Source organism: Microtus oregoni, unplaced genomic scaffold, assembly GCF_018167655.1.
Source record: "Microtus oregoni isolate MIOR12 unplaced genomic scaffold, Mior012 000037F_ref0000500, whole genome shotgun sequence".
Lineage (NCBI taxonomy): Eukaryota > Metazoa > Chordata > Mammalia > Rodentia > Cricetidae > Microtus > Microtus oregoni.
In genome coordinates, this window is record NW_024543096.1 from 19283514 (window position 1) to 19307830 (window position 24317).

Sequence of the window (24317 nt, forward strand, 5' to 3'; positions counted from 1 at the left end):
TACTCCACCCACCTATGTTTTAACCTATGAGGGCCAAGCAGTTTCTTTATTGCTTAACCAATGAAATCAACAGATTGATATATGACACTCCCACATCACATGGGATGCTTTCTTTGGTGGGCATTAGCACATAAACCTGGAGCATCATACTTGACTTTAAGTGACTGTGTGATGTTAGCAGAGGAAGAGTTGGGATTTTCTTGGATAACCTGGACTCAGACTCCTTGTGGGAAAGAGAAAAGATGACGAGTGCTGCTTGTCACCTGTGCAGCTGTCACTGGAAATGGTCCAGAAGCGAGGAACGTTGTCACCTGCTCTGAGTTCTGAAAATTATCCCAGGCAGGACCGAAATGGAAGACCCTCAGCAAACTGGCTAGGAACACAATTCCTAAAAGATAGAGATGCTGACTGATGTATGTATATTTGATAGACACGTGCTGTTGGATGTGTGCTTTAATGTGTCCAAACACCATTCTCACCAATGCCTCTTTAAACTTTAGGAAACGCTTTGGAAGTTTAAAGGCATGGCCTCTTAACAAATTGGACAATAGCCTATGAATTGCTTTGTCAGCATCATGGAAGTAATGAGCTTCGGTCGAGGGGATCTCTTTCTAAATAAACGAAGGCGGGACTCACGGGGATGGAAGGTTAGGCCTATCCTATCACAACGTGAAAGATGTTGGCAATACATGCGCCCAATAACTGGGTCAAAGGTGCTTCTGTTCTTCATTTGTTTAATAACCAACAAACACCTATTTATTGGATATTAAAGATGAATTTGGTTCTTACCAGGGGATTTTCATCTAGCTGCAGATTCAAGGTTAACACGTCTGAAGCAATACCAAAGTGCAAGATGACAGATTGCTAAGTATTAAATTGTGTTATCCTTGATGTCTGTTGTTTATTCTTGGTAATCTCACCCATCTCTGATGGCGTTTTCTAATAAGTGAGCGGGCAGGTCAGTGGTTCAATTTTTTAGTGTGGAATGAGAGTATCCTCATGACTATTTTAACATGTACCATCTGAAAGTGTGTACTTAATCTAAAAAATGGCATAACAGTATAGCTGTATGACTCTTAATGGGACTGGGAAAATATATAAATTAAATATTGGAAAACTGTACAGCCCACAGAGCTTGTATTCCCGAGTGAGCGGCTGATGCCTTACTGGAGCAAAACTCACTACTGGCCCCCAGGCCTGTTCAGGTATGCCCCTGGGGCTTTTGGCAGTATTTCTTTATTGAGGACTTATTTGTATTTTTTTTTAAATTATGTGCAGGTATGGGTAAATGCATATCCAAGGGGGCCAGGGGTGTCGGATCTCCTGGCACTGGAGTTACAGACAGGTATGAGAAGCCTGATGCGGGTGTTGGGAATTGAACTCTGGTCCTCCCAATGCTGAGTCATCTCTCCAGCTCCCTTTAGGCCAGCAGTTCTCAACGGGGGGTGGTGGGGCGTGGCAAACAACGCTTTCTCAGGGTTTGCAAATCAGATATCTTGCATCACAAGGTATTTACACTATGATTCATAAGAGTAGGAAAATTACGGTCATGAAGCATCAACAAAAATTTTATGGCTGTGGTCACCACAACATGAGGAACTGCATAAAGGGGTGCAGCATTGGGAAGATTGAGAACCGCTGCACTAGGCCTTTCTTGCTGTGTTGTTTGATGCCGCAAGGCTCAGCACTTGATGGAAGCTGCTGCGCAACTGTTTTATATAGATCCTGGGGCGGGGGATATTTGGGCTGTGTATTATTTTTAAAAATATGTCCGTATTACCTCTGCTTGTGATATCATCTCATAATTTAGCAGTAGGATGACCAAAACTGATCGAAATACAGATGAAAGGGTAAAATTACCGTCTTGGTGGCAGTTGCTGTAAGGACGCCATTGAGATGAGCCGGATTTTCTTCTCCTGATTGCATACTTTTAAAGATAGGAAGATATGAAATTCATTCTAAAAATGGGGGTTGCCTATAGTAGACTCAGCTGTCCCAGGGATCTCTAAGAATGAATGTTGTAGACACCCAGCCTCTAGCTCTCTGTTCCTTTCAGTTTGCTCCGCTACACACAGCTGACTAACCCAGGGGCCCATTCTTCCCTAGAAGCCCATACTCAATGACTCATGGAAGCAGCTGCAGGGACATTTGCCTGGGTACTCAGAACGGAGCCAGCTCTGAGGCATAGCTTGGTATGCCATCGGCTTGGTAGAGCTCTGCTTCTCGTCACCGCTGCTTAGGATTCCCAGTCAATACCCTGCACGACAACCTGCCTGTCAGCACCTGCTTCCTCGTCATTGCAGGGGCCTTTAATCCAGTCCTCTCCAGAGGCACAGGCTGACAGGTCTCTGTAAGTTTGAAGCTAGCCTGGTCTACATAGCCAGTTCCAGGTCAGTCAAGATTACATAGTTAGAATCTGTGTCAAAAACCAAGCCAAACCAAACAAACATCTCCTAAACAAAACAAACAAAAAAACCAAGCCAGATGAACAAGAACTCCCAACTGCTTCCTTGAGGGCCTGGGACAGTAAGAATGTGTCCTTTCCTAAATTCCAGATTCAGGGCAAGCTTTTAGTCTCTAGATCCAGCTTCTGGGTGTCTTGTATATTCCCATCATGCTGCAAACTCAGTAGGTCAAATCTGAAATGTAGCTGATGAGTTAGGTTAATGCCTCAGAACAACGAGAAAGAGTGTGCCTTTCTGATTTAAAATAGCACACGTATCATAGTCCCACTGCACAGGACGCCTGGAGATAATTGTGATATTTAACATAGGCTTGTTCTGCCCCTCCACTTTATTGTATGTGCTTCTTCATGGGAGCTTGTTGCTTATTCATCCAGGGACCCACTTCCTCATAAATAAGGTAACTCCCAGAATTACAACAAAAGGCTTCCCTTTGCTGCTGGATAGTTATTCTACTTAAGAGTTGTGTTTCCTTCTCCCTTCCATTCTACACATTTCTTTAAACATTTGCGTTATCCTGAGGAAACCCCACCCCTAGTTCTAAAGTACAATCACCTACTTATTTGAAAGCACAAAACAGTGGCTCACATACAAGATAATAATGATTTGGGGACTGAAACCGGATACTAAGGTCGAACTGGTCCTTCTCAATTAGATTAGCGCAGTCACAATAAAACACGTCTGCCCCCGTGTAAGGTAAAATATACATTCAGTTTTTTTTTTTTATTTTTCATATTGCTGTAAAGAGTAAGGACGAGCAAGTCTTGATACATGCCAGTGATCGCAAGTGACAAAGAGACTCGCACGCGTGGATTTCAGGAGGTGGCATCTCTGAAAGCAGGCACAGTCTGTAAACCAGTCAGCTCACTGAAAGATGCTGAGGTTCCCAAGAGAAAGCTGTGTTGTCAGTTGAAGATGAGTCCAGGAGGAGTTTGTGAGGGAGGAGTTGCCAGGAAAGCAGTAGAACATTTCCTGCCCATGGGTGCAGTCCTGAGGACTTGTGATGGCCATGATGAATCCCACCACCATCACCACTGCACCAACCGGAAGCATGACACAGGCCATTATCTTATCCGTGTGTGTCCTTGGCTCGTTGGACAATTTGAGATAACAGGCTGAGGGGATGATAAAAATCAAAGGGGCCGCACAGAGCACACCCTGGGTGTTGAAGACAAGAGGCAAGTTAACGTTAGAGGAGAGAATTCCTTGTGTGTGTGTGTGTGTGTGTGTATACATTTGTGCGTTTTATTTTTCTGAGACAGGCTTTCACTATGCATTCAAGGCTGGCATCAAATTGTCAGCCATTTTCCTGCCTCCCCCTCCCCCCAAGTGCTTGGATTAAAGACATGAACTATCACATATAACCTCATATAGCTTTTTGAAGTGCATTATAGAAACATTTATGGGTGAGGGGATGGCTCAGTAGATAAAGGCACTTGCCACCTAGGACGCAAGCCTTTTGGTTCCATCTCAGGAACAGAAGCAGAAATGGGAGGTGAAAATTGACGCCACAAAGTTGTTCTGTCTTCCACACATAGGCCATGGCCTGTGTGCTCTCCCACCTCCACGGCATACATACATATACACACTAGTGATACATATTTAAAATAGTCCAGTGTTTTAAAAGTATTTGTCATTACACATATTAAGGGTTGTATAGGTTCAGTGAAGACAAACCAAGGAAGGAAACATGTTAAGGAAAGACTTAGATGTAGGTTTCCCTTTCCAATGGAATAGTTGCAAAGAAATAATAAAAGGAAGATAGAGTCATGAATAGTGAACCTAGGGGAAGATTAATAGACAATAAAGCAGATGGCAAGATGAACTCCTGGAAAATATGAAACCCACTTTTTGGTCACATCGTCTTTTCTAATACTGCCTAGAAATCCCAGTATATCACTAATGCCTTTCAAATCGGAGTGGGTTTTTCTGCTGTTTGTGTACAGAGAGGGACAGTGGGAAATTGGATGAACATTTTTCTCTTTTCTCTTCTCTCACATCTGTTTGAAAGTGGAGCCTGTCTGTGTCAGAAAGAAAGGTTTAACCCTCGGGGCTTAGCATGAAATCCCATTTCTAAGCCTTCTTTCAAGTAACGCTAAGTGCATTAATTACCCTAGAAAATTGACAGTGGAACCAAATGACCGTAACTTGCTCCACTCCCCCAACTAGCTGCCCATAAATCCAACCTAAGGGTGGAATGTCAGGTTGAAAATTATGGGTGGGAGAGTTGTTTATTGTAGAAACAGGGACAAGTACTGACTTCAAAGGGAAAGAGATTTTCCCCTTTAGAAGAACTAATTCTCACTAGAAACTGTGCAAATGTTGTTTGTAAATGTTAAAATTCATTGTATTTTAGATAACACTTTTTCTCATCTTTTCAAGTGCTATATGTTAACTAAAACATAAAAATTTTATGACAAACGTGTGTCATACATCATAAAATTTTTCCTTTTAGCAAATTTCATTGTGTGTATTGGAAGTTTGCAACATGGAGCTGTGGGACACGTGGGTAATGGGTTACTATGATGGAATAAATTTAGAATAAGACTCAATTACTTTTGCATGTATGAAAAAAAGCTTCTGAAGATCTATTATATAACCAAATTCTCAAACACAGTACGCTGTTGTTGTCTTACTTGTTACTCCTTCCACCTAGAGCCTTATTCAGACCGTAAGTCGGCTACCCTGCACCCTCACTCCACAGTTCTGTTTTTCCTCTCTCCCTTCCCTTTAATAACCACATATTTAGTCTCTGACCCTATTTGCATTTTAAAAATAAATTCCAGCGGGGCGGTGGTGGTGCACGCCTTTAATCCCAACAGGGAGGCAGAGGCAGGCGTATCTCTGTGAGTTCGAGGCCAGCCTGGTCTACAAGAGCTAGTTCCAGGACAGGAACCAAAAAGCTACGGAGAAACCCTGTCTCGAAAATCCAAAATAAATAAATAAATAAATTCCACATACTGAGGGGAGATCGTGCAGCTTTTTTTTTCCATTCTGTGTCTCACTTGTTCCACTTAGCATAATGCTATTCACATACTGTCAAAAAGCAGGGTTCCCTTCGTTTGAGGGCTGAGTTCCACTCCACTGTGTACACAAGCTCTGTCTCCTTTACTCATTCATTGCTGATAGACACAGAGGTTGCTTCCATATCTTGACTAACGCAGGTAATGCCGCAGTGGACATGGCGTGCAGACGTGAGTATGAGATGGTCAGGCTGTCGCCTTCGGGACAGACCTTGGCTAGGGACGGCTGGCTTTGGGGTAGTCGTTTTTGTTTGTTTGTTTTGAACTGTTTTTAAAAACCCATACCCTTTCTCCATCGTGGATGACAACTTATATTCCTACCAAGGGTAACCTTTGCTAGTATTTGTCTTCTCTTGTCTTTTGATGGGAGCATCTTAATAGTTTGAAATGATTTGTTAATGGTGGGTTTTTACCCTGCAGTTTTCTGCGGACTTTATTATACTTGATTTAACCTGCCATCCGTGTTAATGTTTTCTTGGAGAATGGACTGTTCAGGTTATTTGCCTTTTATTTATTTGTTTGTTTGTTTGTTTAAGACAATATAACCCTGGCTGACCTTTACTCATTGTGTAGACTTGTCTAGCCTCTAACTCAGAGACTTTTCCTGCCTCTTCTTTCTGAATGAGTTCTTGGATTAAAGACATATGTGCCACTATGGCTGGCCTATTTATTTATTTATTTATTTATTTACTTACTTACTTACTTCTGAGACAGGGTCTCATTAGTGGCACAGTCTTTCAATCAATGCAAACTGAATTTGAAATTGGGTAATGTAAAATTACAGATTATACCTTTAACATCTTTAAAAGAATGAGTTTCTCAATACTAGCCTGTAAAATTGCATATTTCATACTAAATGTCATCTCCATACTAGCTTTCAATAGTATATTTATTTTTAGTGTCTTTTTTTTAAAGTTACAGATAAATGACTTTGTGGAATCAGACTGTCAGGTAGTATCTAAAATTTTGAGGAAGAATGCCTAGAAAGTATTTCTATAGTAATTTTGGGGAAGAATGCATAGAAAATATTTCTATAGTAAGAGAGACAAGAATGACAAAATACTAAGAGGTGCTGATACTGCATTCTAATCTAAAATATTTAGAGCTAAGGAGATGGCTTTATCATTAAAGTTCTCACCATGCAAGTGTGAGTACCAGAGTTCGGATCCCCAGAGCCCATGTAAACACCAGCTGGATGTGGGGACCTACTTGTAATCAGTTCTAGCCTCTAAAGACAGGATGCAGACAGGACCTCAGAGCAATCTGGTTAAAGATTGTAATATTGGCAATGTTTGATTGAGAGACCCAGCCTCAACAAAGAAGGAAGAAGAGCAGTTGGAGATGATTCCTTACATAAACCTCAGACCTCACATGAATGTGCATGCAAACTTAACCACACATGTGCCCACATACATGCAAACATGCATACCACATACACACACAAAGATAGAAAAGAATAAATGTATACACAGTGGCGTTTTGCCATTTAGCACTTGAATAGAATAAGTATCTATGAGAGGTACATAGCAAATAAAAAACAAATTATCAGATGGCTGAAATTAAATGGACAACATGATACTTTGAATTAAGTTATGAAGATATTATGGGAATGAATCATCCTTTGTAAAAAGCATGAGCTTCCAATTTCTTTGAAGTAAGAGATTGGGGGTGGAAGTTACTCACACCTCTACACGCTGGTTTGTGTGTATAGCTTCCGCCCTTTGTCGAGACCATGTATGAGGCTAACTTATCTAGAACAGAGGGTGTGATGGTGATGCTGCTGTCAGGAAGGAGACTGTCACCTGCTGAGATGCTGTCATCAGCCTTTGGGAACTCTTCCAAATCCAACTTGCCAGCGGGCAAGGCAGTATGTATATCCATCCTGATTTTTCTATCTTTATGTGTGTAGAGCACGCGTGTCTATGTATGCGTGCTTGCATGTCTATGCGCACATGTGTGTTTGAGTGTGCAAGCACATTCATGTTTGCCTTACAGTTCTTAGACATTGCTGTGGTGACTTGAATGAGCATGTCCCCTCAAGTTCATATATTTGACTATATGTCCTTCCCCCCCTTGGTGGAACTGTTTGAGATTAGGCAGTGTTGTCTTGTGGGAGGAGCTGTGTCCCAGGGGCAGGCTTTGAGGTTTCAAAAGCCCCTACCATTCCCACTTAAATCTCTCCTTCTGCCCCCACACCTGGTGCTTAGGTCTCAAGACGTGAGTTGTCAACTCCAGTCCCAGCACCATGCCTGCCTGCCTGGCATCACGCTCCCTGCCATGATAGTCTTAGACTCTAACCCTCTGGAACCATGAGAACTAATTAAATGTGTTCTTTTGTAAGTTTCCTTTGTCATGCTATATCTTGTCACACCATGAAGATTAATAACAGAAAAATAAGTAAGTTGGGACAGGGACAGTTGCAGAGCAAACGTGACAGCTGATATTTGTACTGGAAGAAACCCAGTTGACTGACTTGTTCATGTTACTTTCTTGATGGTGTGAAAGCTCGGCTTTGCTAGAAGTCATGACTGGAGCTCAAGACCAGCAGAAAAATGATAGTCTGAATGAAAAATGAAATTTACGCCCTGGAAATGCTGAAGCATGCATGGGCAGCCCATATGTGGTGGTTCTGTTGAACTTGTCCATATTGGACAACTATTTCTCAAGAGGGCACCATATCTCATTACAGATGGTTGTGAGCCACCATGTGGTTGCTGGGAATTCAACTTAGGCGGTGCTCTTAACCTCTGAGCCATCTCTCCTGCCCACTTTCCTTTTTATTTACTCTATGTAAAGGAGTCCAGCCTATTAATCCATTTAGTGAAGGACTGTCTGAAGATACATCACCAGCTTTGGAAATTGCTTGGCAGGTCATAAAACCATAACTGCTGGTTAAAAAGATGGTACAAATATTGCCTTATTCATTAAGGTAGGTCAGTTCCATCCATTGCTGATGCCAGGACATTTTGCAATTTGCATCATGGAAAGAACAAAAGGTCTGTAGGACATTTATAAGCAATACAGCTCATAAAATTGTGTTTTGTGGCCTGAATAGAGTCTAGTAAATGATGCAAGAAGCTAAAAACTAAATAGAAAAAAAAATGAATCCCGATGAACTGTGGACCCATGGGGAAGAGTTTTCCATCAGCCTCTGGGCCCATCAGGAACCACTCCCAGCAGAACCCCTCCTAGGGTCCCTCCTTGGCATGTCATACCCTTGGTCCATTGGACACCTCAGAGACTGGTGATCATCTGCATCTTCCCACCACCGTGGGAAGCATTCTGGCTCCTTAAGCCTGGTGGTTGCCAGGTAGGCATCATGGCTGAGTTGCTGCTGCATGCTGCTGGAGATTCCAGGCCTCCAGGGCCTGCAGGAGTGAGGTTGGGTAGACTGGGGGTTGGGCTCCGTTGATAGGAATGAGGGAAAGATCTCACTGGGCCCCTTGCTGCTGCTGTCTCTTTGCAGAATCAGCCCTGCAGGTCGGTGCCACTGGCATAGGCCCTTGGTACCAGGGTTCACAGACAGGGTTTCCTTAGTCACAGGCATCAGTCCTATCTGGGTGACTGCAGGGAGGAGGAGCCCCCAGGCCCCTGGCAATGATGAAGGTGACAAGCATCACCCACTTCTGATAGCCCCTCCTCTGTCCCTGCTCATACCCCTGAAGGGATTGAGGTTTGTGGCTGCCCTGGGTAGGGGACACAGCTTCTGAGATTCTCAAAGGCCCTTCAGGGATCAGCCTGCCAGCTGCTCCTCTATAGTAGTGGGAAGAGATCGCAGGAAGATTGACAGGATCCATCTTCCTTGGAGAGAAAGCTCAGGCCTGAGGTATATAGGGAGTGACAGCCGGTCTTTAAAGGTGGGGCTTTCTTGGAAGATCCCTTCTCCTTGCTATTGGTCCTTGCCTCCCTAGCGAGCCTTCCCTTCAGCCCCCGAAGCATACCTATTGACCCCTTTTCTTGGGGGAAACCTGATGAGGCACAACTTCCTGTAAGGAAGGGTTAGTACTCCTCGACCCCCCACCCCACAACCCCTGTGGCCATATTTTGGTAGTTCCTGGTTTCTTTGGTTGTGCTGGGGAGCAGGTCTGAATCTCGCAGGGTCCCTTCCTCTGACCTCCTCTCACCCTCACCCCCATAACTGCTAATATTTCAAAGCAGAATGAAAAAAAAAAGAGAGAAAAAATTACCTATCTTTTAAATTTCTGCTTTACAATCAATTGATACTCATGAAAGTTATTCCTATATCTTAAGAGAAAACGAAAGCCTCTGTCTTAGGAAGTATGCCGACTTGGGCTCTGGTTTGCTTGCCGGATGATTATGTCTCTCTTTCTGGGTCTCATCGGCCTGCTTTCTTCCTGCCAAGCAAACAGCATACAGTGCTTTGGGGGCTGGTTCCTGTGACCACAGCACCAGCTGTTTCATTTCCCCCCCTTTGTTCCACAAGTACAAACCCACAGGGCCCAATTACTGCAGCTACCTTGTCCCTAACAGCAGCATCCAGCCAAGATGCTGGAGTCTTGCAACAGAACGGGTCAAGGACTGCTTTTCTTTGCTTTTAAAATGGACTCTAAGATTGAGAAAGCCTCTGCTTTGAGAATATGTCCTTGCTGTCCTCTGCTATGAAAACATGAAAAAAAAGGTGAAATTCTAAACGGGCTTTGAATTTTTACCAGATAACCCAAATTATTTAGCCTGTATTTATTTAGTTTTTAGCAATATCAGCATTTCCCTGATTTTGCCAGTTCTCATTCTAACACACGTCTCATCTTTATGGGTGATTGTGATATCTGAAAAGCCAGAACAGAGAAGAATTTCTAAAGCGATTAGAGACCGTGACAAGGCCCTGAGTTGTCTGTCATTCACTTCCCCTCACAGAAAGTCTACTAATTAAAGTGAAAGCTATGAAGAGAAAACGAACACAAAAATCTTTAGTTTCAGTTTACTTCCAGCCTGGTATTTACTTTAGTCCTTTAAAAAATTGTTTCATATGTAGCATGGCTTATTCTTAAAAATACTTAAAGAGAAACTTTCTCTCTTTCTCTCTTTCTTGCCTCCCCCCACAAATACACATGCCCCCCCACAATATACACAAACACATACAAAAGAAGTCATTTTTCTGTGCTATGGATAGGGTGCAAACCCTTGCATAAATAGGACAAGCAGTCCACCGCTGAGCTCTATGTATGTGTATGGATGTGTAATGAAAGTGGTATATTCATATGTATGTCAGCGTGTTCATGTATGTGGAGGCTAGAAGACAACTTTCTGTGTCCTGTGACATCGATCTCTGCCTTCTTTCCTTGAGACAGAGACTCCCATTGAATCAGAAACTTCCTGTTTCAGCTAGACTGACTAGCTCTTGGGGCTGGAGAGATGGTTTAGTAGCAAGAGTTTGCTGCTCTTGCAGAGGACCCAGGTTCAGTTCCGGGCACCCACCTGGGCACTTACAACAATTCTTAGCCTTAGTTCCAGAGATTTAGTGCCCCTCTTCTTGCTTCTGGGATTACTAGGCACACATCTAGTACACTTACATAAATGCAGGCAAAACATTCAAACTCATAAAAATAAATATATTTTCCAAAACAAAAATGATCAAGCTGGCAAGATGACTCAGTGGGTTAAAGTTCTTGCAGTACAAGTCTGACGGCTTGAGTTCAGTCCCCAAAAACCCATGGTGCCAGGAGATAACCAACTCCAAAACACTGTCCAGTGGCCCTTATGCATGTTTATAGCCGCATACAAGTACTGCTTGCTCTCCTTTTCCTCTCTCTGTCTCTTACACACACATACACACACATGCACATACACACACACATCATGAATACATAGTGAATAAGTAACTCGAAAAGTTAAAAAAATAAAAATCAACCTAATAAACTTTGAGAACTCAAATGAGGTATTTTATAAAACCAGAAAAAAACCAAACAACAACAAAAAATGATCGAAAGTGTTGTGGCTGGAATGAGAAGTAGGCCCCATATATTATTTGAACACCTGGTCCCCAGAGGGTGACGCTGTTTGCGATGGTCATTGATCCTTTAGATGTGGCCTTGCTGAAGGAATTACGTTATCGGGGGCAGGCTTTGGGGTTTTATAGCCTGGACCCATGTCTTGTTTTCTCTCTCTCTCTCTCTCTCTCTCTCTCTCTCTCTCTCAGAAGTGCGATCAGTCTGCTTTCTGAATGCCAGGATGGCCTCATCTGTGGCTCTGTCTTCCCTGCCATGGTGAACTGTGAGTCAAAATAAGCCCTTTCTTCCTTAAGTTGGTGTGTCAGAGCATTTTATCTCATCAACAGAAAAGGGACTGCTGGAGGGGTCCATTATTCCAGACATCTCTACAGTGTAGTTGTAATAGTATTAGCACTGTGGTGTGCATGTGTGTGTGTGAAAGAGAGAGATGTATATGTGTGTATGTATACAATATATGTAATATATATTCCTTTACTTTATCTCCTGCTTCTATTCCAATGGTTCACTTACCATCCTAAATAGTTGTAGAAACAGGTCCTAAGCTGTGGTCCCAAGGCATGATCATTCGTGTAATAACTTAAGCTGTTCTCAGCAGTGTGTCCAGTGTGGTGGGCCATAGAGGAACTCACTATATATGCTTGTCTTGGGAGAGTTCACCATTTGGAAAGTAAAGATAATTAATGGACAGTTCAAGTATCACATGGTCTAAGATCTTACGTAAAAGTTATTTCATTAAGTTAAACAGGGACCATTCACAGAAATCAAGACTACTATGTGATTGGATTTCTGCTTTTTCTCCCCTCTCGATTTGTTTGAGAGATGAGGTGTTGCTATACTGCTCAGACTGGGTTCAAGGGATTCCTGTGCTTAGTCTCTCCTGAGAAGCTAACTTGCTTGAACTACAGGGCTGCATCAACATACCAAAGGAAGCCTTTTTCCTGTTGTTGATGTAATGGAAAATTCCCCAGGGTCCCTAGTGTTTGGCATCTGATATAAGAAAAGTCCGAATTATTTGCTTCTCCAGCTTTTGTTTGGAACTTCAAGTCACAATGGCATTGGGAAAGCATAGTGACGTCAATATGAGCGATAAACCCTCATTCATCCTGAACTTTTCATAGCCAGGAGAGCAGGATGAGCTGGAGTCTCCCCTGCACAACCCTGCCCTCAAGGTGGCACATGACCAGGAGATGCTAACTGGTTTTCTTCTGATTAGAAATCCTGTAAGGCTTGTGGAGAAGGAAGAATAATGACCTGGCATCAGTGGTTTTCCTTCCATTGCTATCTCATCAAATGGCGCCATTAGCCTAGGGTCACACAATAGAGTGGAATCATTCTTGATGTACTTCTCTGTCCCTCTGTGTTCCTAATGGAATCTGTCACCAAAGTGTGTGAAGTTTTGTGTGTGTGTTCTTTCATCAACCACACAGCTACTGAACATTCATGTTAGTGAGAAAGGTTATATTCTTTCAAATTTCCTTCCATCACTATGTTTTTACTGTGTAGTGCAGAGTAATTGCTCAGTGACTATATGGTTAATTAATAAATGAGTTCCAAGTGACAGCCAACAACAGACTTTGTAGGACTTAGGCAGACGAAAAGTAATCATTGCAGGAAAAGGAATGAATGGAAAAGCAGACAGGGTAAAGGAGAAGAAAAAAGATTGATATGGCATAGTGACAGGCTGAAAATAAATCTGGCGGCTAAGGGAGCCTTTGGAGAAATACACTGGAAGTAAGTTCCCATAGAAACTGGGCTACTGAACAACAGCATTTCCAATTGCATTGAAAGAAAAAGATCAGTTCAGACATGACACAATAGAGACCAACATCTGTGTACTTAGAGATGACAAAAGAAAAGTCTGGGGAAAGAAAAAAAATATTGAAAGGAAAAGAAGTTTGGATTATCCAAAGTGATGATGTGATCGAGATAAAATTTTATTCTTTCTATAATTTCAAGAAATCCACTAGACATTTCAATTCCACACACAGTGTAGGGTGTGGTCAACTTGAGAAATACCTGGATAGTACAGGGACAAGATATGCAGCCGTGGAATTCTTGACACTTGTAGTCAGGCACAGTTTTGTTGTGAGGGATTGTTCTGAATATCATGAGATATTATTGATGCCCTGGCTTCTTCTTACGATATACCCATAGCATTGCTACCCTGCTAGGCAACCAAAGATGTCTCCGGACATCACAAATATGACCCTCCTGGATGGGGAGCAAAATCATGCCCTTTGGGAAGCACTGTCGTAAACCATATGCTTTCACAGACAGCAGAGGGTCATCACTATCAATATTTATTATTATAAGGCAAACAGATTTGCACTATACTTCAGAAAGTGATACTTTGAAGAAAAGGAGAACATTTTATAATAGACAGTAACATTTTAAAAGAGATTTCAGAAAGCATAGAGCAAGTCCTTTCATGTACTTACGTTGAGTTCTAAAACTATCCCAAGGCAATCAATCAGCAGTGATACCAGCGTGGCTGCAGTAACAATAACCACAGTTAAGATGATGTGGAACACTGATGAAGGATTCCCACCGAAAAACACATTGGCAATTACCTGGTGAATAAACAGAGCAGGTTGATAGGTGTTCTTGAGGCTTACTGGAATCAGTAAGGGGCTTTTGTACTAGCAGCGCTATGACTATATGAACCACCCATAGTAAGGCAACGCATTAAACCTTAGGACACTAGGAATGTTTCTGTCTTTTCAAAGAAACTGCACATCTGCATACATAGCAATAATGAGTATTCCTTGCTGAGAACATTGTCAATCGGTGTCCTTTGCTGTAGACACAGAGCCTGGCACACCATTGTTGTAATACACACATTTTTTTAAGGATAAGAAGGCTTTGAAAGTTTCCTTATCCTTCTTGAGCTAGGCAGATTGCCACTAAAACAAACTACAAACACTAATTGATTACTTAATGGTCTCTAAGGAAGGTGTTAGGACTTACCCTCGTAATGATATTGGACGAGTGCTATCCTTTATTAAGAGAAAATCAATTCTATATGTAAGAAACCCACAGAGGAAAGGCAAATTAAGAATAGTTTGTCAATATTTTCCATGAATAAACAGATTAGGAGGCTAATCTATAGTCACTACTGGATGCATCCCACTCTGATGAATTTACAATAGGAGAATGTCAAAAGAATGATTCCTATTCTCAAGAACTGCCATCCCAATAGAAGGCCCATAATTGGCATAGAAACAAGTAGAGACTAGTTTGTGGCAGGATTTAAAAAGACCAAGTAGAATGTAGAGGGCTCTTCCGTTGTCTAAAATGGTCTCCTGCAGGGAGCAGAGGAAGCCCTGAACAAATGTGTGAGGAGCAGATGAAGACCCAAGTGGAAGTATAACACTGACAGAATCACCGCCATGTTCAGGACCCCAGTGCCTCAGACCAGTGTGACTGGCAAAACTTCCCCAAGTCCACATGCAAATGTTGACAGAAAGTGCACTCTGTCGCAGGTTCTTCCTCCTAGATGTTGACAGCCTGAGCTCCCCCCTCCCCGGGACTAGCTGCCCCCTCCTTATTCTGTATATAATAAACACAATCATTTCTGGGCTGTCATGGTAGGTGCTCTCCACCAGAGCAAGCACACACCACCCAATCTGAGCTTGTCTGTATACGCGTCTGTATTTCTCCATCCCTGTGTCACCCCAGTCAGGTTTCTAGGACCACAGCACACAGGACATGGCCTTCCTTAAAGTCCTCTTCTTTTTATCATTTCTGAAACGTGAGTGACCTAGCCGAGCTTGGGGTGAGGATTAACGTTAGAGCAGAATGACAAGCTGAGGCCACCGTGGAAAGGAGCAAAAGAGAAAGAGTAAGAACATTCTCGATGGAGGACAGAAAGGAGACTCTGAACAGAGTGATGAGCATGTGCAAAACACCAGTGAAGCGAGAGTTGTCAGTGGAGAGAGCATCAGGTGCCAGGTACTGTAACCATGACAACTGTGGAAAAATGACCTAAACAGATGATATCCCCGCCCATCAGCCGCTCCAGCGCTGCTGCTGGTAGAGACCTAATGGTGTTATTAATAACTTAGATGAAAAAAAAAATAAAGTAAAATAAAAATAACTTAGATGATGTGGATTTGCTGTTTCTTTAAATACAACTGTTCCATACATCTCTAAGATGGCCTTATGAGGCCGAAAATAGCTAAATAGGCAGGATCAGGGCATACAGTCATTTTTTAAAATCCTCTTTATATGTACCTGGTCTATTTTACCTATAAAGAGAAATGGCTGTGTTCATGTTGGTTCTCTGTGTGTGTATACGTGTGCGTTCGTGTTTGCCCTGTGTGTGTGTGTGTGTGTAGATGTGTGAGAACAGCAACAGCAACCACCGCGTCTCACACAGCAGCTCTCTGCATGGCACATGCTGCCAGGGCAATGCTGCCAGGGCAAACATCTCAGTTTTACTCTGCTTTCCCGTGATGGCAGCTAGAAAGGAAACTCATTCCACATAGGAAAGACAGACGCTGCAGGTGATGTGACTCAAGTCATCCACACATGGCTGACCAGAAGGTATCCAAGCCTGCACCGTCCACTCATGTTGATCTGGAGAGCCGATCTGAGCCTGAAGTGCTGGGCAGATGCTGACAGACCAGCCTTTCCCGACCAACAGTTAGCAAAGTTTTAAAAGAGTCTTGAAGCTCAAAAATCTGCATAAAGTTCATTCTACCCCTCTCTCCTGTAAAGGAAGGGCACCAGCCTTGGGTCATGCTGTTTGTGAACAGGAGTGAGACTTGAAAGAATTCACAGCACTGAACCTGTATCCCAGTGCTGGTTCACCTTGCCAGCACTGACCTACAGTGAGAAATCAGCTGCCTTGAGATGCCTGCGGATTTGATAAGGGATTTAAGGCTCTCTTGGTGGCTCCCTTCATACATTGTATGCAGTCCCAGTGCACTACGTAAACAGTAGAAGAAGATGCTGACTAAGCCCTTTCCACAGTGCTCGTGGGTGCTGCTCACTCAGCACAGTGGATATCTAGCCAATGGCCTAAGATTCCTGACAAACCATGTTACCCAGGATTACACAAGAATAGATTCTCTTTTGTCTACATAACTGCCTGTATTTGCAAACATGTAAAATTTTTATAAGACATTTATTATAAATATATGCACCAAAATATATCTGTAGACCTATAGGTTTAAGTTGAAGTTTGATTCCTCATGGATTATAATATATTGTTTTTAAAAATAAAACCAATTACTCTGGCCTTTGGTAAATAAGCAATGGCTTATGAAACATCATAGCAAAAATATAATTTTGGGAACGATTTCTTTAAACCTTCATCCTTCGTTTGGCATTTCTAAAGGCTGCTCTTCACTTGGGGACCATGCGATGTGTTTGTGTTTATGATCATCTAGACTCAACCCTGGGGCATGATTTACAGTCATAACATCTAAAACAATTATTTTGTAAATATTTGAATACGTACTTAAATAAAAATGAGGACATGACCACTCCTAGGTATGGTTGGAAAGAATGTTTTTATTGTAGATATGAGGGAGAGAATAGACAGAGGCATCTGGAAGAGACCATAGCAGGGAGAGAAAGAAGTGGAAGGAAGGGCTTCAAGCGAGAGAGGATAAGAAGAGAGAGAGAAGAATTGACCCAAAGACCAGAGGCCAAAAAAGCCTATGGCCGAAATGGCTGGAATCAGAAGCTGGGGGACGGGAAGGGAAGGTCAGGGTCTGGAAAGGTTTAGGGTAGAGGGTGGTGGGTGAGACTTGCTGAGGTAGCCTGGCAGCCAGTGTCTGCTTTGATAGGCTAACCAGCACCTTAGTTTGTCGCATGTTTCTTTGGAACCTAACAATGTTCATCTATAGATTCCAATACCTTACAGCTTAAAGAGGAGGTTGTATGAACCTACCCTGTCATCTTGCCTTTAGGGAATTTACGTATTGAGTTATCTGTGTTTTCTTCTTCTTCTTCTTTTTTTTTTTTTGGTTTTTTAAGACAGGGTTTCTCTGTGGCTTTGGAGCCTGTCCTGGAACTAGCTCTTGTAGACCAGGCTGGTCTCGAACTCACAGAGATCTGCCTGCCTCTGCCTCCCGAGTGCTGGGATTAAAGGCGTGTGCCACCACGGCCTGGCTATCTTAAGCCAGTGTAGTAGAGCAATCACAGGGACACAGGGTTGGAAAGAGCCTGGGCTAGCTTACCTCTCTAGTCACAAAGCATTCAATCGGGTACGTCAAAATGACGGTGATGCCATAACAAAACCTTCCGAAGGTCACCAGGTCATCACTTCTGCAGTAATTTTCAAATAAGTCTCCTGGAGAACAAGAAAAATATATTGAATTGCAAGGTCTTGGGAGTAACTAACAAATGAGATAATCCTTCCCATAAAAGTGGTGGCCTATACACTTCATCTCATCGAATTAGAAGAACAGATTACCAGGTCTAAGTGTCACATACTGCCTGCAGTAGCCCTGCTATTATACACAGCTATAGTACATGCTCTACGTGAAGGTAGACTCATCATTCTTATTTGCTTTTCGTAAGTTTGCCTTAAAGTTGTGCCAGCTTTTGAAAAAATACTTTGTCCATTGTGGGTTGGGTTTTCTTTATATATATATATTTAACAGAATCAACTCCCTAAATTCTTGTGTGCTGCCTTTATAAATGGCTTCTGGTCTTTGTTTCTGGCGATTGTATTATTTTAAACAAATGCCTATTAAAATAAACAAATTTCTCTTTGAAATGCTATTTTTAGATCGAGGACAATCCCACAAGGAAGAGTAGGACCAGGGCCTGTGGGAGGCTGAGTTTCCTACATGGGAGGTATAGGTCCTGATCACAAGCTCGGCACCACACCAAGGAATTCCAAAGGTAACACCGTCCTTCGTGACATTTGATGTATGCAAGTAGAAACACAAATTTCACTGATAAGACTGATTCCAGGAAAGGACACTAAATTTAATGACTTCTAAATTAAGTAACAGACCACATATACCTTAGGCTCCTTTTTATTGAGACTCTGTATGTTTGCAGGAGTCTATCAAAAAAAAATGCCAGGCTCTGGTCAGCTCACAGCAGACAGCCTTTGGGCCTCATTACTTCCTGAATATAACATGGTTAAGGCTGGACACCACAGTTGCCTTTTTTCAATTAAACCAATTAGAAAATTGCATAAAAGCTGCATATTTGACAGTACTGTTTCAGAAGAAGAAAATAATCCTCCGAACTTGTTTGTATTAAAGAGTGAGGCGGCAGCCTATTCATGTGGAAACTTCCTCTTTCCAGGGCAAGTCCCTTCCCTCCACCAAGGACACCTGATGTGTGTGACTCTCCTGGTGTCCCTTCTGGACAGAAGATGACAACACAAAGCAATAGAAGCAGAAAACAGCTTCAACACTGATTAAGGGTTCAACCCTGCGAGAAACCCAAGAACCTGCGTTCCCATTGCTAACCTCTCACCCCCCAATAACCAGGCCCTGTGTTTGCTTTGACGTCACAGGGTATCGAAATGAGACACTAGACTTCCCACTGCCTTATTGGCTTGAATGTACCTGATGAACAAGGGAACGTGTAGTAGTTTGCACAAACACGACCAGGTTGAGCTAAAGAAAAATGAACTAAAGAAGCAATGTTGGCTCATTCCAGCTGGAATCTAAGTGTGTGTCAGGGAATTAGAGCTAAGGGGAAAAAAGAGGGACAAGAACAATAACATCAAATACCTATCAGCTTTGTTCTATTAAGATGTGTATAAGAGACAGAATGTGTGTGTGTGTTTGTGTATGAATGTATGCAGTGTCTGCACATAGGTGTGTGTGTATTTGTACCTGTATACAGGCCTGTGGAGGCCATCGGAGGATATCAGGTGCCCTGCTTCATCACGCTCTGCCTTATTATTTGTGAGACAGAATCTCTCACCGAAGATAGGCAGGCTGTCAGGAAGCCCAAGCGATCCTGTTGTCTCTTCCTTACATGGGCACATGTGGCCACACTCAGCTTAAAGAGGCTTTTTAGAGAGTCCCTTTTAGAGAGGGTTGCTGTATAGCACAGGCTAGCCACCCTCCTGCCTTAGCCTCCCATGCGCTGTGTGGAGATTACAGATGTTAGTGACTGTGCACAGCTGTCATAAATATTTAATTACAGCAGGGCAATTACCGTTGCTAAAGACACTAGGAAGATATCACTAGCGAAAACAGACATCTATAAATCAAGGTTCCATGCCTGCTGGAGTCCTTAGGCCAACTTGACATACTATGTAGCAATTGTAATTGGTCCATGGCGGTGCTTGAAAATAGGTCAGTTCTTATCCAAACTTTCAACGCTGCTTTTAACTGTACTATCCTGTAACTAATCCATATGTTCTGCATTGCTATCACATTATCACTAGTTTTTTTAATCTTTATTAATTTCTGAGAAATAAAAGCACATAATCACAGTGACCTATGATCTCTGTGCAGAACAAGGCATCCCAAGCGTACCATAGTGTTACATGTCACAGAAAACCAAGTCAAGAGGAGCTGGACTTGAAGAGGTTACTGGAGACTCTATGTTAGTCAAAACTGGGGAAGCAGACAGAGAAGGGGGGAAGATATCTGAACTTGAGCTTCAGGGGACCACGTGCCTTCTGGTTGTTACCAGCCGGCTGGGGCAAGTTACTTCTCTTTCTGTGTGAGCAGGAAGTAGAACTTGTTATTCCACTTACCTTCAAAGGGTTGTGGGAAGGTCAAGCGAGAGGCTAGACCTGTAAAAGCTGCGGAATCTCTGAATCACAGCGCTTGGCTCGCTGTCAGGCTACCCAGAGTATTACACCCCGAGTGATTGGATGAAAGGGTCAAAAGCGGTAAAGAGAAGACCACGTAATCACCAGGCTCCAGAGAAACAAGAAAAGAGAAGGCATTTGGAAGTCAGTGAGGGCTGGCTTTATAGGAAAGATGATGTTCGTGATTTAGTCCAGGATGAGACAATTAAGCAGAGATATCCTTCAGGCTGGAGATGGAAAGGAAGGTCTGGGTTAGAAGGAGAATAAGGAAATTACCCATGAGAAAGACAGGGCCCCAATGTCTGGGTGGGATGGGGGATTAGAAAGTCCTTAAGAAGGAAGCAAAAAAATAGCACAGAAAAGGAAAACCCATTATAGTACAGTCATTCTTTCCTCAAGTGGGAGGCAAGGCAGTTCAGGACAGCTGACTCTGAAAGGTTCAGAAGGACCAGACCAGAAAGGGTATCAGCTTCAGCACTGGGAGGCTGTTAGTGCCCAGGAAAGGGGAAGCACAGAGTGGCAGTGGAGAGGGGAGCCAGAGTTCATGTCTGGAAACAAACAAACCTGTCTGGAAGCAGAGAATCCAAGGTCACAGAACTAAGTCCCAATGGTTAAGAAGAGAGAAATTGGGGAGCAGAGCATAGAGAGGCAGGAGTATAGAGCGCAGAGTGGGGGGAAGGGCCGTGGCGTCGGATAGACCCCGGGAAAATGTTCGAGACATGAGTAGGATACTGATATACTGGCTCCAATCCACATGTGCACCAAGGTAGGATGTGGTTTAGGCTCTCGTTTTACCTTGAGTGAAGCCGGTAAAAGTCAAGTACCCACAAGTGGCAAAGAGCACACAAATAAACACGGAAACCAAGATGGACGTGTGGATGATCCGGCACCACTTAGCCACCGTGGGCTCTTCCAGAGACCCATAGACTAGGAAGCAGTTATGGTGGCAGATAAACGCTGGAACACAAAAGAAAACAAATCATTACTGGGGCAGCAGCAGGCCTGTGTTTTCTACTCTGAAAGGCTGAGAGGTGCATACTGCCTGAGAATTTCAAGGATCTAAGATGAAAACATGTTGATTTTGTAGCACTGAATAAGGCAGAGAGTAAGTTTCCTAAGAAGCCTACAAACGAGAACCTACACAGAAGGTTCACCTGGTTTCTTCCTCACTGTCCAACAAGAACCAGGCCTGCCTGCCCAACTTCTCTCCCAGCTTTTTTTCTTCCTCATAACCCTTCCTATCTTAAGGAAAATCCGCACGTGACTTTCCTTGGCAACTGGGACATAGGGCAGCTATAGATATCTAGCCAGATTTTAACCTTTTCTGCAGAGACTTTGAAGCGGTCTTTGCTATTTGCTGGACTTCCAAGTTAGAAAGCACACTAACTGTAATGAATGTCCATCCTGGAAATACTTTTCCTTCAATTGGGAGCAAATTTTAGTAATGAGTGAGGAAGGCTGGTAATAGACAAGAAAGGTTTGGTAATTTTATATTAACACAAACTAGACTGTATGATGCTGATGTGGAACTTAGAAGACCTGGGATACACATAGAGGGAACAGCACCTCTTCACTGAGCAGATGGAGTCATACTGAGAAAGGGTTTTGTAGTCAGGTACTCACCAAAGGACATTACCCCAATAGCCTGAATGGCATTGGGCTTTGCAAACACCCAAGCATCTTCTGTCTTTGGTCTAGAAGAAAATCAGTTAATTAGATATAGTATTAAACAAGTGTAATAATAAACTTATTGGAGAATAAGAAATGGTATCCCACATCAAAATTGAGTATCTTTCTATGGGGACTTATTAAGGTGGACTGGAGAGATGGCTCAGAGTTTAAAAGTGTTTGTTGCTCTTGCAGAGGACCCAGGATTGGTGCCTAGACCACACCTGGTAGCTCACAGCCATCTGTAACTCCAGTTCCTGGAAAATCTAATGCCCTCTTACGAACTCCTTGGGAACTAGACACCCGTGATACACACAGACACAGGCATAGATGCGACGCAGACACACACAAACTCACACACACATATACACAGACACACACACACACACACACACACACACACACACACACACCATGCAGGCAAAATACCTATACATATAAAATAAATAATTTTCCAAAAAAGAAAAAGAAAAAAATAATAAGGGGGCTTTCATTCATCTCATCATTTCCTGGGGGCGGGCACCAGCATTTCCTCAACCCCAATGCTCTAAAATGCCTGTTGGATGCTTAGAAAGAGTCTGTGTTTATACATGTAAAATACCCATCGACTGTGTGATTTGGGAATTGATTTGCTTAGTCAATTTAACAACAAAGTTAGTATGGAGTCAGCACACAGGATCCCGAGGGAGAGAATAAGTTACCAGCATCCTATATCTACTTTTCATTCACCTCTTCAGGTTTTTAGGCTTGATCGAGCTGACAGAAGTTTAAAGGGAGCTGTAGTTTACTGAGGAAGGTGGAAGTGAGCTGAGGCTGACTGAGGGGATGCACTGACTATTTCTGGGCAAACACACTCTTATCTCATTTGGTGATTTTGTTTTTGTTTTTTTTTTTTTGCAGGTACATTCAAGAATTATCATGTAGGCCAGACATAGTGGTGCACACGTTTAGCCTTTAGCACTCAGGAGGCAGAGGCAGGTGAATCTCTATGAATTCAAGGCCAGGCTAGTTTACAAAGTGAGGTCCAGACCAGCCAGGGTCACACAGTGAGACCCTGTCTCAAACCAAAACCCAAACCAAAATGAGCATTATTTTCATCTAACATTAAGGTAAGCATTACGATCTAGTTTGCTTAGCTTCTTGCTGTGTTTCAGACAAAATCTTTTCAGACACTGGTCTCAGGTTTCCACTTGCTAGTGTACTTCTAAGTGGAGTTTTGAGCATATATACATTTCAAAAATTATTTTCATTCATTTATTTATTCTGAGACAGAACCTCACGGGTGATCTATCCAGGCTGGCCTCAAACTCGTGATCCTCCTGGCTCAGTCTTTATAGTTCTGGGGTTAAAAGCATGTCCAGTTAGTCGTTCTACATTCTCAACCAGCTCACCTCCCAGTGGGATTAAAATATGTAGCGTCGGCATGGACTGGCCTGCCTAATAAATACTCATGCCTCCACCTCCAGTAATAACGAATATCACAGGCTTGAGTCTGTTCTTCTGGCCTGTGCTATTTGTTGGCTAAGGTATTTCTTTAGCTAAGTTAATTGATCTGCATTTTAATTCCTTCCTCTGTGAAATGAGAGTAACAAGAGTATCTAATTTCCTGAGTTATTTTACAGATTAAACGAGATAAATCACGTAAATCTTCTGAAAAGGGGTTGTAAGACAGCATATATTCAATATATACAGCCATTAGTTTGACCAGTACTATTTATTAATATTTGATTAGTATCCTTTCTTACGTATTCAAAGGTAGATAAAAGTCCACAAGTAGCACGTACTTCTATAGACAGGTTTGAATGAGACCCAAAAGAGTACATGGAGATAGACAAGAAGCCCACTAGAGAGCATGAGGGTCCTGGAGGGTTAGAGAAAAAGGGAAATTCTCAAGATGAAAACTCAACTTTTATGTTTGCTCCTCATTGTCTGTATAAAGAGGACACAAACGGATTCTGTTTGCTTTGTCAAGGTTTGTGGAATTTTTTGCAGTATATCATCTCTATCATCTATAAATGAACCGAGCAGCTCTCAGGGGGGAAAAAAAGCCTTACAGAAAAGAGAGGAGGCTTCCCACTGTTCTCTGACCTGCTGGGAATCTCTGCTCTTGGAGTGGGAGCTACTGCCACCTGCTGCCTCCAGAGCTTTCTCTCCAGTCAGCCTGGCAAATTCCAGCCTCAATGTGCAAAGTGCACTTATTTAATGTAAGATGCTTATAAAATGATTCCCATTGGGCAGTACTAATGGAAGATGGTCTAAATTTCTGATACGCTCTGAGAGAGTAATGTGCTCCGAGACTGGGAAAAGGAGCGAGGTAATGGGTTGTTGCTTTCCAGTTGTTTGCAATAAGCTAGGAGTACATTCAGAACCAATTAGTTCCACAGAGAGGGAGGGCGGGCAGAAGAGAAGGAATGGCTATCTCTCCCTGTTATAATTTATGCATCGAGATAAA

At 42.7% G+C, this 24317-nt stretch overlaps 1 protein-coding gene across 2 annotated transcripts in view; it reads right to left on the bottom strand.

Moving 5' to 3' along the window:
• Positions 1-3290: 3290 nt before the first annotated feature.
• Positions 3291-24317, bottom strand: part of Slc38a11 (solute carrier family 38 member 11) — a 44039-nt gene continuing 23012 nt past the window's right edge. For both annotated transcript variants that reach the window (XM_041631649.1, XM_041631650.1), the window contains 5 exons: positions 21821-21891; positions 20993-21154; positions 17643-17755; positions 13893-14024; positions 3291-3620 (listed from right to left, as the gene is read on the bottom strand). In XM_041631649.1, coding sequence (XP_041487583.1) covers positions 3327-3620; positions 13893-14024; positions 17643-17755; positions 20993-21154; positions 21821-21891 — 772 coding nt within the window. In that variant the 3' untranslated portion in view covers positions 3291-3326. The remainder of the gene's footprint in view (positions 3621-13892; positions 14025-17642; positions 17756-20992; positions 21155-21820; positions 21892-24317) is intronic.